At 39.1% G+C, this 18,289-nt stretch overlaps 1 protein-coding gene across 7 annotated transcripts in view; it reads left to right on the top strand.

Annotated features, from left to right (window-relative positions):
* The window catches only part of Etv1 (ETS variant transcription factor 1), an 89,698-nt gene that overhangs the window by 12,523 nt on the left and 58,886 nt on the right, over window positions 1–18,289 (top strand). For 6 of the 7 annotated variants that reach the window (XM_040743215.1, XM_040743213.1, XM_040743214.1 and 3 more), the window contains one exon: window positions 1,274–1,327. In XM_040743215.1, coding sequence (XP_040599149.1) covers window positions 1,274–1,327 — 54 coding nt within the window. Of the gene's footprint in view, window positions 1–1,273; window positions 1,328–15,287; window positions 15,313–18,289 lie in introns of those variants that run through there. The other variant, XM_040743218.1, reaches the window with a different exon arrangement.

Here is an 18,289-nt window from a genome sequence, read left to right as displayed (position 1 = left end):
GGAATTATTGCTATTGTTGTCATATGATTCCTGAGACAGAGCCCCAGTTTGCACTTTAGGCTAGCCTGGAGCTCTCTGTGTGCCTCAGGCTAGCCTCAGACTATTGGTGAATCTGCCTCAGCCTTTCAGAGCTGGGGTTACATGCCTGGCTAAGACCGAGTATTTTTAACTAACATTCTCCACACAAAATAATTTCATTTAGAAAAATTTGATTGACATCTCTTTTAATATGACAGTTATTATACAATATTAGTAAAGTAACACTAGCTAATGAGATCACATTGGAAGTCAATAAGGATGACAGCTCATTACATGTTCACCAAGTTATAAGTAACCTGATTGCTGTTTTGTGTAGTTTATGCAAAAGGTATGCATATCTGTTTGTGTTTGAAAACTCACTAATATTCTATGAGATTATAGGTTATTTAAATGCCCACATCAAAGATAATAAACATTTCAAGGTGAAACATTGGACTTGAGTTTTCATTGCAGCTGAATGTATTACATTCACCTAATTAGCCCTTTTCTTTTAATCAAGCCGGAAGTCAATTGACCTTAGGGGCAACCAATGGCATGGTTCTTTCCTCAGTGCTGACTAGCATAACCAGGAGAACATTTTGCATGAGAAGATGACATTTTTTTATTGTTCGTTATTTTTATTACGAACACAATTGTTAAAATATATTGCTTTGCTACATGTGGCCCAAGTCAATGAGGGTTCTTTCATTTTTCAAGTTTTATGGCTTGCTTTGAGCAAATTTAGGGCAAATGTTTTCAATTATGGTAGTCTTATTTGCAGGAGACAGAGCTTACCCAAAGAAGTCGTTTCAAAAACTATGGGGGAATTGTATGATAGCTGCACATCACTTGAAAAAAAGAACCCTGGCAGTTCACCACGATGGTCAGCTTAAGCGCCAGGCGTGGGTGAACGGCCATGCCTTCAGCACAACTCCTGCAAGGTGCAACTGTGCAGGATGCATGGATCCTGTTCTCTTAATTCGCCATCTCCTTAACTTCGGCCAGGCAGGTGAAACTCCTGCCACCCCGCTGTTTCTGACACTGCCATGCTTTCCAGTTACACCTAGGGAACTTTTCTTCTACTCTCCTAGGCTGTCAAGGCTGTTTTAAAGAGGAGGTTGTGGCAAATAATCATCACAGGTCTGAGCTCCGTCAGAACAGGCCTTGCTTGACACATCTGACTTGACATTGCTTGTATCTTGGCAGTTCCTCTCTTAATTTTTTAAACCCTTTTTGTTTTCTTCTTCTTCTTCAGCTCAGGTACCTGACAATGACGAGCAGTTCGTGCCAGACTATCAGGCTGAAAGTTGTAAGTACAGCATGACTCATCTCTTGTGTTCCCCTCTGTGTGTCCTCTCTCTCGTTCTTTCTCCTTGGTTGCTTTCCACTTGGAGTGTCTGTCTTTGCATTGTGCGGGTGTTGTATTTGGCTTCCAGTTGTGAGGTGTTTGTATTTGTCAGGCTGTGACATCAGCAGAATCTGTGCAATCTGAGCAGAGCTTCCAGGGGTGGGCAGGGAAAGCTGAGCTGTTGAAATGCTGGCCGACTTCTCCATAGGTAGTGCATCTCCTTGGGGAGGAAACAGGGTGTGCTGTGCACATGTGCGTGTGTTTACTTCAGTTTTGCCGATGCGTTCAGACAAGGAAAAGTCTGCATGCTGGTGGCAGTCAGAGTAAAAACCCACATGGAAGTGGTTATCCTATAAGTTGTAAATAAAGACCTTGGCTCGGACATTCATTGGTTAATTGTATTACTCTGCATTCACAAACTTTCACCTGCTCTGACTAAAGTTTTAGCCTGAAGTTTTCAGCTTCCAGGCTGCAGTAGCGCACATGGAAGCAGCCCTTAGCCTCTCACAGCATCCCTTTTGTGTTCGTGTCCCTGAGCCTTGCTCCAGGGCCTGTCAGAATGAAGGGAGAGTGATTCATGGACACTTCCCCTCCCTTAATTGCAGAGCGAGCATTTTGCCTGCACAAACATAGTTGCCCCAGGGTTTACTGCTGATATTTATACTCTGCAATTCTAGCACTAACTGAAGCTACTGACCCGTGAAGTGAATCCAAAGGAGAAGCAGGGTTACTCCTCATCCCCCAGGGACATGTTCCAATAGAGTTGGTAGATTCATGTCTCCATGGAGAGCCGAGCAGCTTGTGTTCCAGAGCCTGCTTTGTCATTGTGTGTATATGTCTATGACAAAGCTTAATTTATAAATTAGTCAAGGCAAGAAATTAACAGTGGCAATAAGAGACTAGAACAGTCGTAACAAAGCTCTATCATTAAAGCCATTTGAAATCATAAATTATTTCTAGAATTTTGTGGCAAGTTACAGGAAACTAAATATGTAGAAAGTGAAAGTGCCTGTGAGTGGGGAACATTGTATACAGTATGACACTTGTCAGACGTGTTCTTTTTCCTTTCAGTGCTGTCTAAAGTGTGTTCAGACTGTTGATGGTGTCAGATGAGTGGATGTCAACAGATACGCGAGATTGTTACTAACTTATACCTCAGGAAACCCGTATTGCAGACCTTGATCTCCCAAGCACCTATATTACTTCAAGTAGCAGATGCTTGCTGGAAGTGTTTGTTTTCAATGTCTGTTATCTTAAACTTTCCAGGCACAAAGGGCAGTTAGAGGCTTCCCAAGAATAAAAGCCACTTAAGGAGTCTAAAGGAGAAAAGGTGTAAAAGTGTGACCTCACAGTAGTTTGTTTTCCCTGACAGCTGGTGCTGTACCAGAACCCTCACCAGTTTCTCTGGATGTGAAATGTCTCTATGAAGCTTCAGTCTTCAGATGACAGGTTTCACATGTAGGAAAAAGAATTCAAGTTCCTCATATTATAGCTTGATTTTTTTAAAAGCGCTGTAGTAAAATGCACATAAAACAAATTCCATCTTTTGAGATTATCTTAAACGTAGAGTTCAGTGGCACTAAGTACGTTCTGATTGCTGGACTATCATCAAGTCAGTTCAGAATTTTCAATTAGCCGGAAACCCTATACTCACAGCGCAGCACTTCTGTCTCCCCAGCCCCTGCCAGCGTTGTCCTGTCTCCTTAATTTTCATCAAAGAAGAGGCTTTGACGTGCTCGCTGGTGTCTGGGTCCAAGTGCTTCACGTAGCTCTGAAACGTATTTCTGAGATTTCAGCTAGAGACTTTCAAAACTCTCAAGAGGACCATGGCTAAGGACAACAGCTCTGAAGGGCCTTAGAGCCTGGGAAGGGAACAGTCACATTTTTACCATTTCCTTCCCTGTGGAGGGACTTGAATTTCTTTTTCTACAAACTCAGCCTGTCCTCTGAGTGAATGAATGAAGTCTCACTGAGTCCTTTCACATCAGAATAAATTGGTGATGATTCCATAACTGTACCAGCTGTCAGAGCAGAGAACAATAACCAAAGGTGACTTTTACTCCTTTTCTTTTTTTTCATAAAATATATATTTTATTTTATTTTTTTATATTTTATTTTCCAGTTTAAATTTAGATAAGAAACGAGGTTGCTTTTCTTATTTGCCGTCTTTGCCATCTTTTATTCTTGAGTGTCTCATCCGTCATATCCCCAGACTCAGCAGTGTGGACCGTTGTTTTCTCTGTCTTTGATTCCTTCTTACTCCACTCACTGCCCATCTATTATGTTGATGATACGTGGTTAGTGGGACCACAGAAATGAATTTTTCCTTTCAGTTAAATTTGATTACTTCCATTGGAGACTCATGTGAGTGTCGGTTAGTGTTCTGATCAGCAAGGCTCTGAGCAACCACACCCACCATGCCATTTTCCATCTTTGGTCTCGTCTCCTGTGTCTCCTCCAGCTTCTCTAATGTGCCACAGGGGTCCTCTGGAGTCACCCTGCTCCACCTTCTGTGGGTTGGTGTGAAACACTGTTTAAATCAACATGGAACCCAATAGAGAGTTCACATTAGAAAGACAGAGGTTTTTCCAGATTGACAGTTGTTTTATTTTTATTTATATTTTTTGAGTTGTGTCTTATAAGTTTCCAAGTTGGCCTCAAACTCACCATCATGGATGATTATGGATGATCTCAAACTTCTTATTTTTCCCCCCTTTCCCAAATGCTGGGATTGTAGGTGTGTGCCGCCACCCCTGGCTGCAACAAAATGTGTCTCTTTACGTCTGCTGTCCTTGTACGTGAGGTATTGCTGTCCAAGCTCAAGCCCTTGATTTACACTGTCCCTTCAGCTCTCTGCAAAAGCCTGCAGTTACTGAGTTGTTCATCCTGCCTCTCAGAAGCATCTCAAATGTTTCATCCGCCTGTTTCATCGCTGTCCCCCTGGCTGCCCCCTGAGGCTGCTGCCACAGAGGTCCAGAATAGGTTTTGAAGTTGCCTTTCTTCCCTGTGATCCTTTCCCCTCCTAGCCACACTTGCGTCCACGTACAGTTGTCTGGCCTTGTTAATTTTCTCCTTGTACCTCTTGCTGGACAAAGTCCTTAGGCTTGAGCTCTGCAGAAAATTGTTCTATAACCCAGGCCTTGACCTTTACCTTTTCAACTCAGCTTTTTAGCTGCTGGGTTACCAGTACTCCCTTCCCTCCAGCTGCCTCTACACTTGGTCTTTTCTACTTTCCAGTCCTTCAAACAGGACACACTTTTTACGGCTCACAGTGCTTTAAAAGATTTCACTGTGAGATTTCGGTGGTCCTATTTCACACTCACTTCAGACTGCAACTTGTTTGTCTTTATCAACTTTTTCTTGCTGCTGCCCTGTCTTACGGAGTTGCCCGACAGCATCATGTGTCTCGTATCTATTGTGTTAGAGAATTTAATAGATTTAAAAAAAAGAGAGAGAGAGAGATGGTCTCACTATTCAGTCTGGACTGGCCAAGAACTCAGTGTGCAGACCAAACTATGTTCAAACTCAGTTTGCCTCTGTCATCATACCTGGCCCAGAGATTGTGAATTTCCTAAGAGTGAGGGTCGTGTCATATTCAACATGATCAGCATGTTACAGATGCACCAAAACTAAGACAATTATCCTACTCATCTTAATGTTGCTTTAACCATTGAATAATGACATGTTAATGAGACTTTGAAACTTATAAGTGAAACATTTTTCTTTATAAAAGAAACATAAGCAAAGGGTAAACATAATTCTGAAATTGTCTAATAAAACTCATGGTAAGGCATATTTCAAGTTTTAACAGATGTAACAAATATTTATTCAGCTGATGCTGCTCAGCTAATTTCTCTTGCTGCTACGGAGAGAATAAGAATGACCTGAAGAAAGGAGTAGAGTATTGGAGCTTGGATTAAATGAAGGCTTTCTTCAAGAAGAAGCTCTCAGAAACTAGACTGGAGAGGTCATGGTTTCTGAAGAGCTTTCTGCCGGGGGTTGCTTAGCATGACAGGATTTTTCTTCTAGGAATAGGAAGAAATTCTTCATCCCAAATGTGACCAATCATTTCTACATTTACCCATGATGAACATAGATAATTGTATTTCCTTACAGATCTCCACAAAACAAGACATTTCTGTATTTGTCGTTGTTGCTGCAGTCATTTGGTAAAGCAAGGTTAGCCAAATTAACAGAAAAATTTTATTCCACACTTCACACCATAGAAGATCAATGATACTATAGCATATTTAAGTACAGATAGAAGGTAACAGAAGAAAACCTTCAAAAATGTGAACAGATACAGACAAAATATTTGAATTAGAAATCTGGAACCCAATGTTTTCCTCTTGCTGGCTAATTTTTTAGAATTTCAAAATTTTGAAAAAAAATAACTTTCGATTAATTCTTTCCAAGAAACAATTGGTCTGAACACATTATGTTGCGTTGATATATTTTCATAACTTAGACATGCTATGGAAACACATAATCAGTTTATGATTAACTTTAGAAAAGGCACTTCAAAGGGCAGTTTGAGATGGAAATGTATGGCTAGCAAGAAGTTTCAGTGGATGAAGACACTTTCTGCCCTGTCTGATGACCTGAGTTCTATTCCCAGGATATACAGAGTAGAAGGGGAGGGAAAACTGATTCTGAAATGGACCTCCAGATGCAGACATGTGCACACACACCCACAGACACATTTATACAGACCCCCCCCACAGAGAGAGAGAGAGAGAGAGAGAGAGAGAGAGAGAGAGAGAGAGAAAGAGAGAAAAAGAGAAGGAGACAAAGAATATCATTTGAAAAATTACAACTGCACAGATGAGCCTTAGTCTCTGAAGTTCAAACAGATTTGCATATGAATTGAATGTTTTAGAAATGAGCATTTAAAATTATTTCAATCATATATCAACTCATTCTAAATGAAGTCATATCACAATAGTCCTTTAGAATCTACCCTTCATTTTGTTCATCACTCAGCTATACATTATTTTCTTAGCTAGTTTTTTCTTTAGGTTACATTCTTTCGTCACTTCAGTATTTCTCTGTAGGATTCCCCAGGATGGTTTATGGTCACATTTCACATTCTCCCAGGATTGTCTCAGTCATTCAGCTGGATTTCCAGCAGGTTACACCTTGTAGCTCTACCCTGTCTTCTTACTCTCAAAGGACCGTGGAATGCAAGGCAATTAGAATGATGACATTGAGGAAAAACCTAGTATGTTTATGAAACTAATTATTTTCAACCACTTCACTTGATCTGATATGTGTAACAGAGTACTAGTGCAGCATCTGCCATTAGTCAAGACAGACCAGTGTGTAGGGAATCGGTGATTTAAAAGTGACTACTCCATGGTGATAACTTCAAGTAAACAAAAGCCTCAATGAAATTTTCTCACATTTTTTAAAAATTAAGAACACGACCAACCTTGAGTTTTTGGGCAGTGGAGGGAGTGCATTTATAAATTCCCACTAGAAATCTGCTTCTTTTCCAGTCTTTTCTTGAGGGGCGGATACTGGGCCCTGCATAAGTCTCAGCACACTTTCTCACAGAGCTGTGCTGTATGCCCTGTAGATCTATTTTCTAATAGTTCGATGCAGACTCTCACTGACTAATTTATTTTGGAAAGTTCCATTAACAATTTATGTTTCTGAACCTTTTCCCTTTCTAGTAACCTACAACTTCCTGCACCTGATGCTTTCTGTGCACACAGGGAGAATTTTTTTAACGCTTTGCTTCTTGGTGTTAGTCTTGACGTCTTTGTCCATAGACTAAATTTTTGAGTTTGACTGTCCAAGAGGACTTTGTGGTCTCCTTTCGTGACTTTTGGACAATGAGGCAGGGTGTTCTCAGAGCATACATATTAATTTGTTAGTGTGCTGTGTCCTTTTTCCTCTCCTTTCTCTCTCCCCCCCCCTTCCTTGCCTCTTCTCTCCCTCCTTCCTTTCTGTAAATGTTCTTGTTGGGGAGGGACAGTAACTATGGCTGGGCTAGAACTTTCTGTGTAGACTATCATTGATTTGAACTCAAAGTGATCTCCCTCCTCTTTGTAATCTTGGGAGGCAGTATTATCCATATTGTCCTAGTAAGACTCATCTCCATTGTCTTGTCTTTCTTCACCAGAGGGTCTATCCAGGTCTGAATGCTAGCTTTGTGGGGGAGCTTGCCTCACCTTCATCCTTGGTTTGTTGGTGGTGGTTGGTTTGCTATTGTCATTACTGTTGGTTCTTTTTTTTTTTCAAAATTCAAATATTTTAATAAGGCAACATAGGCGATTTATACACATAAAATCATTCCTTGTCTCTACAATTCCTTATCTCACAGCCCTTTCTGGAAATAAACATACACTTCTCCCCTTTCTAGTTGTCTCAAGGTTCAGATAATATGCAGATGTTGCCTTCTCCAGTTAACCACATTAAACTGTAGTTCTTTTCTTCTTTTACAAACGTGATGTGTAGGTGTTTTACCAGAATGTCTGACTGTGCATCTATGTGTGTGTGCAGTGCCTGCACTGGTCAAAAGAGGGCACTGGATCCCCTGGAACTGGAGTTACAGATGGTTGTAAACAGCCACGTGGGTGCTGGAAATTGATCCTGGCTCCTTTGGAAAAGCAATTAGTGCTTCAAATTGTCTAGCCATTGCTTCAGCTCTGTTTTTGATTTTTCTTTTTATGATGGGCAGGGTGTTTTATGTTGGCAGATGTTCTTGAGGTGGCATAGGTTGTTATGGTAGGGAAAGTATGATGGAAGAAATGTGGAGTTGCTTGATCAGCTCTGAGCATATCAAAGACTGGGGATGAATTCTGACTCGTATCTAGCTCTTTCTTTCCTTCTTTCTTCCTTCCTTCCTTTCTTTCTTTCTTTCTTTCTTTCTTTCTTTCTTTCTTTCTTTCTTTCTTTCTTTCGCTTATTTAAAAGTTTGAGACAGGATCTTATCTAGCCCATGCTGGACTTGAACTTGCTTTGTAGTCAAAGATGATCTTAAAATCATAAACCCCTGTCTCCATCTCCCAACTGCTAGGGTTAGAGCCACTATCTCCCATGTCCAGTTCTAGATTTCATCTCTCACCTATTAACCCAGATGCAGATAAAGAAATTTTTGGCTAAATTCTAATTACTTTATAATGTAGGAGGTAGGAAATTCTTGAACTGGACCTCAGAATCTCTAAGGGGCTATTAGATGATTCCATGTAGACCTACCATGGAATATAAGGTTAGACATTTTGCCTACCCTGTCATTTGCTTACTCAGGGCAAAGACAGAAGCATTGGTCTTCTGTAGTAAGCTGATGGTCCCTTATTTGAGATTGTGTGTGTATTTAGATGTTATTATGCAGACAACATGGTCAGTTTCTAACAATATCATCTAAATAACATGTCATCCTTTTATGACTTATGCATACTAGAGTATTAGAAAATGTCTGTATAAAATACTTTAAAATGTTTCTCTTTTGAAATTTTTGCCATAGTAAATATATATTTTCCAATCCCAAAGCCTATTTCTATTTATTTTTCTTTCTGTTTTGAGAGTCATTACTGACTCTAGTATAGAATCATGTGTGGTTGAACAGTGAACACTCTGTTATTAGAGAGGAATAAGGCACTGCTGGTCCTACCCTACTGAGTCTTTCCAGCCAGGATTCTCATCCATAGAAGTTCTCTCTGTTGTTGGTGCAGGTGTGTCCTGTGTCTGTCTCTACAGACAGCCCACTGGACACACTTTCATGAAAGCAGAAATCTTAGTTTGGTCCTTGATGGTTTCACAAGAAGTGTATTTTCTAATCAAGGTAGAAACCTAATGACAAATCTCCAGACACAGCCTCGTGATTGCGCTAAATCTCCTCTGCCCTCAGAGGCTAGGTAGGCTAGGCCTAGTACTTAGATGGGGAAAATCCAACCACAACTTTGCCTTGCATGCATTTTTGTGTTAAGTGATATTGAAATCCACTGAGTCCAAGAGAAGAAATAAAACTAAACCAGCTACCCTACTCAAACTTGACTTAGCCATGGGATAGAGAAAAGCTGACTGATTTCTTGGCCACAGATCACATTTTGATCCTATGATGGCTTTTCCTCACTAAAGGACAAGAGAGAAGGGTAACCTCTAATGTGGAGAAAAGCATGCCTGAATTTAAAGATGGACTTCAGAAAAAAAAGACAAGTCATTAATATAGAAGTAAAAATTACTATAAGCTAGAAAATACATAACTAGAAAGTTCCTTTAGTTTTGGTATTTATGCATTCTCTAGAATTTAATAAAAACATTTGATTTGATCAGTTTCTTCTTGCCATAATCCCAAGAGAAAAACCAAAAAGCAAAGCAAGACTGTTAAGTCTACCAACCCTGAGGTTTACTGTTTCATTATAGTTAAGGGTGGAAAGAGCTTATTTCAGCCCAGTCATTAGCTTTGTCTTTCTTAGTTTGTCTCTCATTTAGTTTGCCCTTGCTGCAGCAGCATGCCCTGGAAACTTACTTGTAAAACATGTCCAAAGAAGTATGGTGGCAAATACTTTCCACTCTTCCTGCCTATAATTAGTAACAAATTATTCTAAGACAAGTGATCTGTGACATCTTTGGTTGAAGCTCACTCAATATTAAATAGACATGTTATTATGCACTCACTGGACTTAGTAGGGATGAAAAAAATCTAGGTGGAAGAGGAGGGTGGAAAATTATTGTAGTGTGTTCCAGAGTTTTATCGTGTATACATTATCCTGCTCAGTCTTATTCACTGTTTGGTCTCGTATATGGCACTTATTAGTACTTGAAACTGTCATTCAGAAAATAGGTAAATATCATAAATATCATGAATTGAGATGTCTATTGGACGCAATGTGTGCTAAATGAGTACCTGGACACCTTTATGGAGTTTTGTTTATTTGCTGTTTCTTAAGGATTTTCATTTCTGTGTTTCTCCCTATTTCCACTTGCCACAAGAAATACAAGCACATTTAATTATTCATAAAAATATTGTCAATGACTAGCGGAAAAATCCTGTTTATAGAATGTCTTGTGAATTTTTAAACAGAAATAAATGTTTAGGTTAAATGGTTTTGTATGCAAGCCTTTGAATATTATTGTCTTTTATTCATACCAGGTCACACTCTGTAGACCAAGCTGGCCTGGAACTCACAGAGATCCACCTGCCTTTGCTTCCCAACTGTTGGCATTAAAAGCATTGATAGGGGGTGGGATAAAGGGATTGATGCCTCAATGGATATCATTTAAAAACGGGGTTTAAAACAAAACCCTTTTAGCTGTAGATCACATATCAGGCCATGTAAATGACATGCATTTCATAGTTGTCTACAGTTATAGTTTTCAGTTGTGGTACACATGATTCTGGATCCTGTAGAAAACTTTTGAGTCGTAATGATTTCTTCCTTATTTCTTATTTTACATGGGGCTTTTGTATTTGTATTTGGCTGTTGTTATCTTACTGAGGATTGAGTTTGGAGTCCTGTGCATGTTAGGCGAATGGTCACTCACTGAACTGCAGACCAGAATTTGTGCCATTATTTCTGTTTGTAATATTGATTTTTTTTTTTTTGGTTTTTACGAGACAGGGTTTCTCTGTATTGTTTCGGAGGCTATCGGTTCAGCCTAGCCTCAAACTCACAGAGATCCGCCTGCCTCTGCCTCCCGAGTGCTGGGATTAAAGGCGTGCGCCACCACCGCCAGGCTGTTTGTAATATTGAAATGATTGTGTTTTAGAAGTGTAGCCTGTATTCATAGTATGTCATTCTGTAATTTTAAAATATGAACAATACATTTTAATAGTGAAACGATTCTTATATCCCTTGTTAGTATGCTGTGTAGCCAGTGTTACTTTGAATTTGATACATAGCTGAGGATGACCTTGAACTTCTTTCTGTCCTTGTTACTTTCATCTCCCAAGTGCTAGTTCTGGGATTAAAGACGCACACCAACATGTCCAATTTAGTTCTTTTTGCAAGACGAGGGGATGCTTTGGAATGTGCAACAAGTACTGTACAACTGGATTCAGGCCAACACCTTATAAACTTTAGTGTTACTTATATTGAGTACATGTTTGTCTAATTATAGTCAATATAGAGGTACAATAGACTTACAAGACTACAAGCTTACTTACTCAGCAAACATAATCTGAAATTCTGTGGTAAACAACAAGGTAAAACATCTCTACCATCAAAGCACGGAGATCTTATGGCATCTTGTAGATACATGTGAGGGGAACTGTCTATGCAGTCATTATTATATATTTAAATTTGAATCCATTACTGTATTCAGAAAAAAGTTGCTATGTATTGTCTCTTTAATGTAACATTTATTTCCACAAAGCACACCTTGCACGTGGGTGTTAATCACCGGGTCTCCCAGCCAACAGCTCAGTGTTTGTAATCCTACCTCTTTGTCTTACACCAATAGCTATCCTGTGGATTTTTAAGGATTATATACTGTAATTTGTATTTGATAGCTTTTTACTTTGGGGTTGTTTTGTTCTTCAGTGCTGGGGATCAGATTGGGGCCTTGTTCATGCTGTATGCTTGGCAAGTGTGTTACCCCTGAGTTACACCCCAGCTCTCTGTTTTCATGTTCATTATTGCTATGTACAGAATTCTTTTCTCTGCGCTTTGAGGCTATAATTGCTCCTTTTGATCCACTTCAGATAGCACTCATTCTTCAATGTTTTAGGTTTAGTAACTTCCATGTGTTTATCTACCTTCTGATCTTGCTCTTCCTTCCATTGGGTCATGTCCCATTCATCTGTGTCTGAATCATACGCTGTATGTCTTCACTGGGTATCCATTGGTTGAGTGACTAATGTCTTGCATAGTTAGAATTTTTTTTAACCTTCAAGCATAGGTGGCTATAGTTACCAGAAATCTAATGTGCATATCTGCTTTATTTTTCTGTTTCATTTCCTTTGAGGAATTATGGATATTGCACTTATGCGACATTAGAGCTAGACCCTGGTTATCATATTAGAGCCCTCTAATAAGTATTAATTTCTACTTCTATCTCAATACATTTCCCTGTAATCTCTATTTAATATGAATACTGAGAAATTATTTGGTATTGTTCCTGTTTTGTTTAAAGATAAATTCAGAGAGCATAACATAATCAGATGGGTAAGGCATGTGATGAATGATGTCATGCAGCTTGACTCTCAGCTCCCAGTTGCTTAGTTTGTGGTAATCTTCCTTCTTGGACAACCAGCCTTTACATCATCAACAAATATCAAAAGGTTTTCCACCATGAGAAAAAAACAAAACAAAACATACATACATAGCAAAGTCTATGAAAATTGATCAGTGGTAGAGTAACATGCTTGAGTCATCAAGTTTGAGTCCTGGCCAAACACACTCACCCACACTCAAACCAAGGCAATTATGATTAACAAAGATTGCTCACACAGGGCATTGACACTTTTGAAAATTCTTCTCATTAGGGTCTGAAGAATTAATGGAGACTTCGGTAAGGCAAAAGAAATCTAATAGGTGGTAGGCCCTGAAAAGATACCTTGGGAACACATTTGGTTTAATTGTGCAAACAAGATAGCTTGCTTGTTGTTTGCCAACTTCAGTTGTCATCTGGGAAGGTGTGCTTAGCTTTCACTGTTTTGAAGATTTTTTTCTTGTTTATTCCAAATGTGAAGGATGTTTATGAAGATACTGTCTATTCGTGTGCTACTAATGCAGAGGTGTTAGTTTCTGGAATTAAGGAGAGCCTGTTACCCCAGTACTATGGAAGTCGAGGCAGGAGAATCCCAAGTTCAAGGCTAGTCTGGGTTTCTTGGCAAGACCCTGAATCAGAAACAACCTAGCAACAGAATCCAAACCCTGAACTGAGGGAGAGAGAGGTAGAGAGAGGAGGAAGAGAGGAATCAGCAAGCCTGCTTGGAGTACTGTAGCCATCCTGAGTTCCCGGTAGCTAGTAAATCCATTTCCACTGGAGCCCAGAGCTTCGGTTTGAGATATATTACAAGTTAATGATGTCAACATTTTAGGTTTAAAGATGAAACGCCGAAGTCCAAAAGGATTCTTGTGGTTGCTCTCGTTTTAAGGGAATATTATGTGCCCTTAGTTATGTGCTAGGAAATAGAAAATTAAAACAAAACAAAACAGTAAGCCACAATAAGAAACTGTAAAACTGTTTGCTTTATCAAAGTTGTGTGTTTGTAATGTTGGAATATGATAGTGCACGTTTTCTTGTCTGAAAATTATTTTCATGTTCTACTGCTTGATAAGCACAAAAATAAAACAGACTAAAAGTAAATCAGTGCAGTTTACTGCAACATGCAGCTTAATTATCTACGTCAATGATAATACACATACACGTAATTCTTAGTTTACTGTTATTTAGGTTGTTTACATTAACTGTGATCAAGACCTATAAACCCATGTTAGGATCTGATAGATTTGCATTAGAAACTTGCATCCTCCTTTCTTCACAGTTTGCACTGAACTTTTCGACACTGACATTTAGTGCTGAAGCTTGAGAGCTGGTTTGGAGAATCTCCTATAGCTGCAGACTTGCCAGCACAGGATCTGTCAAACACTATCACAACCACAGGACTCACTCCCAATGGCCCCTTCCTACAAGACTTATGGATAGCATTGAAGTCAACCCTGGGCAGTGCTCACTTTCCCTTTGAAAGGTGGTCATGCTGTGTAGTGAACTTTTATCACTGGTTGAGGTTGATTTCCTCTGTCCTCATGGACACAAGAGCCTTGCTATGTTAGTTTGATTTGACTCTCCATTCCTTGGCATCCAGCCAGACTGTCAGGTGATGAGGTTGTCACAGGCCTGCCAAGAAAACCAAGTGACTGGAGGACATTGCTCTGTGTTTCTGGTTGTTTCTGCCGGTCTTAGATTTCTCCTGTTGTGTTTTCTTCCAGCATAATCAAACAGTGTTTTCCTTTCTGAAGCTCTACTTTCATTCACTGTTTTATTGCAGATTAAAGGCTGGTACATTAGAAGGTTATCAGTTAATCAATAAGCTTCAGTCATGCCATTTTGTGATGAAGATATCCATTGATCAAAGTGCAAATTTAGACCCTGGGCTTTTAAATGGCGATTTCAGAAGGTTAAGAGAGAGTATTTGTGTAGTGCACAGTATTTATATTTAGAAGGTGGGCATTAATTTATGCATATGTATAACATATAAAAAACCATACCTCTGCTTGCCTGTTATATAAAATTACTTGCATGTTACATACACTCACATCTCTTAGTTTTTTTGTTAAATATTAATCGTCGGTGACTCTTTCAACATATAAGTGTGTGTGTGTGTGTGTGTGTGTGTGTGTGTGTGTGTAGAACAAGAGGAGGAGGAAAAGGGGGAGGTTGAAGAGGGGGAAGGGAGAGACAGAGATGGAGAGGGAGGAGGAAGAAAAAGCCTTCACGTACATATGGAAACACAGTAACTTTTTTTTTAATTTAAGTATAGTATTATAGTACCTTCTACGCGGCCTGTGAATACAAAACTTGAAAATCCGCATCTATTCATATGAAGTATATAGTTAAACAAACACGAATTTTAGTAAAATTTATCATCTTTATCTTGACTAAATCCAGTTTGTCCTTTTAATTGCATCCATCTGTATTGTGGCTTTTGGGTAAAGAGAAACCACTTAAGCCAATATCCCTTGACAGTGCCAGGTGTTGAGCTAGGTGCTAGGAACTAACTACTGTACTAGTAGCTAACACTGATCTTTGAAATCTGCTTGGCACCTTTGAGTTCGTGGACCATTTCTACATTTCACACCTGATTTACCTAGCAACGTCACCTTCGTATGTAGGCATACTTGTCATTCAGTGGCTCTCAGAATCTCACAGATATATGTATGACAGCACTACGACTCACCTTCTAACATTTTCCTTTCTATACTTTGCAGCAAATTGCTAGACTGGCATTCACTGAGTTGTTGTTACTGTTTCAGTGAGTGGGATGTATGTAAGTAAGTATTTTTGATACACGCATGCATGTATATATTTACTGCTCATAAAATGCAGTAAAGGAAATGGAAAACAAAATATGTATTTCTTATTTATAGGATCCTTCTAATTTATCCTGAATGGACAAAATAATGCACACACAGAAAGCAAGCGTGGAGTAGACAGCATCTAAGTTCCTTATTAACCTATGAAAATTTCTATCCTTGTGCTTTGAATTGGAGAAATGTGGTTAAGTCCTGTGTATACACAACTTCAGCTTCAGGAATCTTGAATGTTTGCTTAACAAAATAATGATGCTCCCAAAAGGGAATTTTAAAATTTTAGTTTGGACACTGTTTGTCTTTGGGAAATATATAATTAGGACAAAACATTTGCTAATATTTGCTAAAATTAATTGAAGGCCCCATTTGTTATCATATTTTATCTGAAACTCCTTTTAAAAATTCCTTTTCTGGCACATGTAGTGTTGATGCTGTAGACAATGGAACCATGTACTATAATCATCATGGTTTTCACCCAGGGATCCTAATGCAGTGTCCTGTCCCTGTATTGAGTTCAAATCTCTGTTGTTGACTAGATATGTGACCTGTTACAAGCAACTTAAGATCATCGTGGCTTCACTATCTCATGCATGAAAAAAAAAAAAACAAAACCAAAAACTAGGAACCAGTGTATGGTGGGTGGAATCAGTGTAACAGGAGAGTATATCTCTGTGTTTCCTGTAACATTGATTGTGTTTATATGCAATCTATACATGTTTGGGACATAGAAAACAAAACCACACAACCCTATATCTGGTATAAAAATAGAGCGCATGAACTATCTCAAGCTTACTACTCATGTTATTGAGTTCACTGTGACCAACTTACCACTTTGCATTGTGTGTTTTGTTTGTTTGTTTGTTTGTTTGTTTGTCCACATGCTTGGGACTAGCATGCACAACTCCTCGCCTTTAGGTCACAGCTCCACATACTGTAAACCGATTGCCACAACAGTGACCCTTTCTGTTCACACTAAGTAGCTCAGAGGGCAGTCACAGTGGCCCAGAGAAGAAACTCTAAAATACTGTTCCAGATCTGCCAACACACTGATTGTGGGAATGCATGAATGGAAAGTTCAGCTAGACTATTCTGATTCTTGCAATGCAGACACATTTATAGGACCTGCTAGCATCTTATGTTTCAGGTTACGAATGCTGGCTGATCAAGGACATCCTTGTGGGTCTAGTAAAATTGCCTGCATCTTCAGTTTTCTTGTTCATTTTGAAATTGATGTATTCATTGAGGAAAAAAATAGTGTTGATTTTTCCATTAAGGTGCAACCTTTACAATGCAATGCATAATAATTACAGTATTCACTCAGCCTGAAGAAATATTTTTTTTACATTTAGATAGTAATAATCAAAGTGTGAATTGCCTCAGAAGGGTGTTAATTTTATGATACTCTCTACTTAAATAATAGAAAGCCCACAGATCCTTTGCTGTGGTACTGTTTTGTTGGTGTGGTATCCACCTTACATGCAGCTTCTGCAAAGCCCACTTACAAGCAATTGGCTGCAGACACTGTGTTGGCCAAAGACCACCCCTGTAAAATAGATACTTTCCAGCTGCTAAAGAGCCACTGTGCTTCAACAGAGCTAGATATGTTTGACCAAAGGCAGTGGTGATGGTTCTTAACAGTCTTAGGGAGGACCACCAATCACAGGAAAGCAACTTAGATTTGAAGGTCCAGCTGTCAGCATCTGCATGCTGAATATGTTTAATAGTAGATGCCAAGTTTCCTGACCATCAAACGGTAAAGCTAGCATTTGAGGAAGAACTATTCAGCATTGGAGGAGGATCTTGAAATAACGATGAGCTTAGAAAGCAACAACACACCTGGCTGCACAGCATGCTCAGGTCCAGACTTTTATAACTAAATGGTGAAGATATGGGGAGTGGGTACGGGGAGTTAAGGAGCCATATTTTGTCAAGATATTATCAGCTAGTCTGGGAAAATGCAGTAGCTCTGTGGAAGTGGGACAATATCAGTATTTGTTAATCAGAAACTATTCTGAGCATTAGAGAATTTTATAAGATACATTAACAGCAATGAAGAATTAGATAGTGATGCCAATAGTACAGTTGAAAAAGATGTGAGGTGATTGTATCTTATTGATGGAGCAATCAAAGACTGTTTTATGATGTCATCCCTGATACACACGTGAGTAACATATCTTCATAGATTGGTGTAGTTCTCATTAATAATCAATTCCACTACCCGTGAAAGGGAAAAAGTACTACAGATCTAACAGCAAGCAAATTCCAAGTTTATGGAAGACCCTGCTTCTTCTCTTGTTTGAGGGGCAGTATTGCCTGAGCAAGGTGTTCTGTGTGCTTTGTTTATTACATTCATGGTTGTTAATGGAATAATAACAATGGTAACAACAACAAAATGCTTTACTGGAGTACTCAACATTTTTAAGCCACTTTTAAGTCACTGTTTTTATAAGTTTTTGGTTTTGCTTGCATGATCAGAATGCTAAGGTAATGGTTATTTATTTATATGAGAAATCATTCTTTTGTAAAAATATCTTATTCTTGCTTTCAAAAAGCATTCTAAGCAGGACAGTGGTGGTGCACGCCTTTAATCCCAGCACTCGGGAGGCAGAGGCAGGCAATTCTCTGTGAGTTCGAGGCCGGGCTGGACCAACAGCCTCTAAAACAACAATACAGAGAAACTCTGTCTCGTAAAAGCAAAAAAAAAAAAAAAAAAAAAAAAGCATTCTAAGAAGCTTGAAGGAAGAAGGGAGGCATGTTTGAGATATTAAAATAACAGTAGTGTAGGATAAGTTCAGAGAGCAATGGCATTCTGCAAGTCAGGCTGAATTCGCCCTCCAATACTTTCCTTTTATTTTGTCTGTATGTGTACCTATGTGGGTGTGCCATGACTCACAAAAGGGGTTCAGAGGGTGCAGTGAAAGTCAGTTCTCTCCTTCTA

The sequence above is a fragment of the Mesocricetus auratus genome, unplaced genomic scaffold, assembly GCF_017639785.1.
Source record: "Mesocricetus auratus isolate SY011 unplaced genomic scaffold, BCM_Maur_2.0 Super-Scaffold_15014, whole genome shotgun sequence".
Lineage (NCBI taxonomy): Eukaryota > Metazoa > Chordata > Mammalia > Rodentia > Cricetidae > Mesocricetus > Mesocricetus auratus.
The sequence above is the reverse complement of the archived record's forward strand: the minus strand, read 5'-3'. Positions and strand labels throughout refer to the sequence as shown.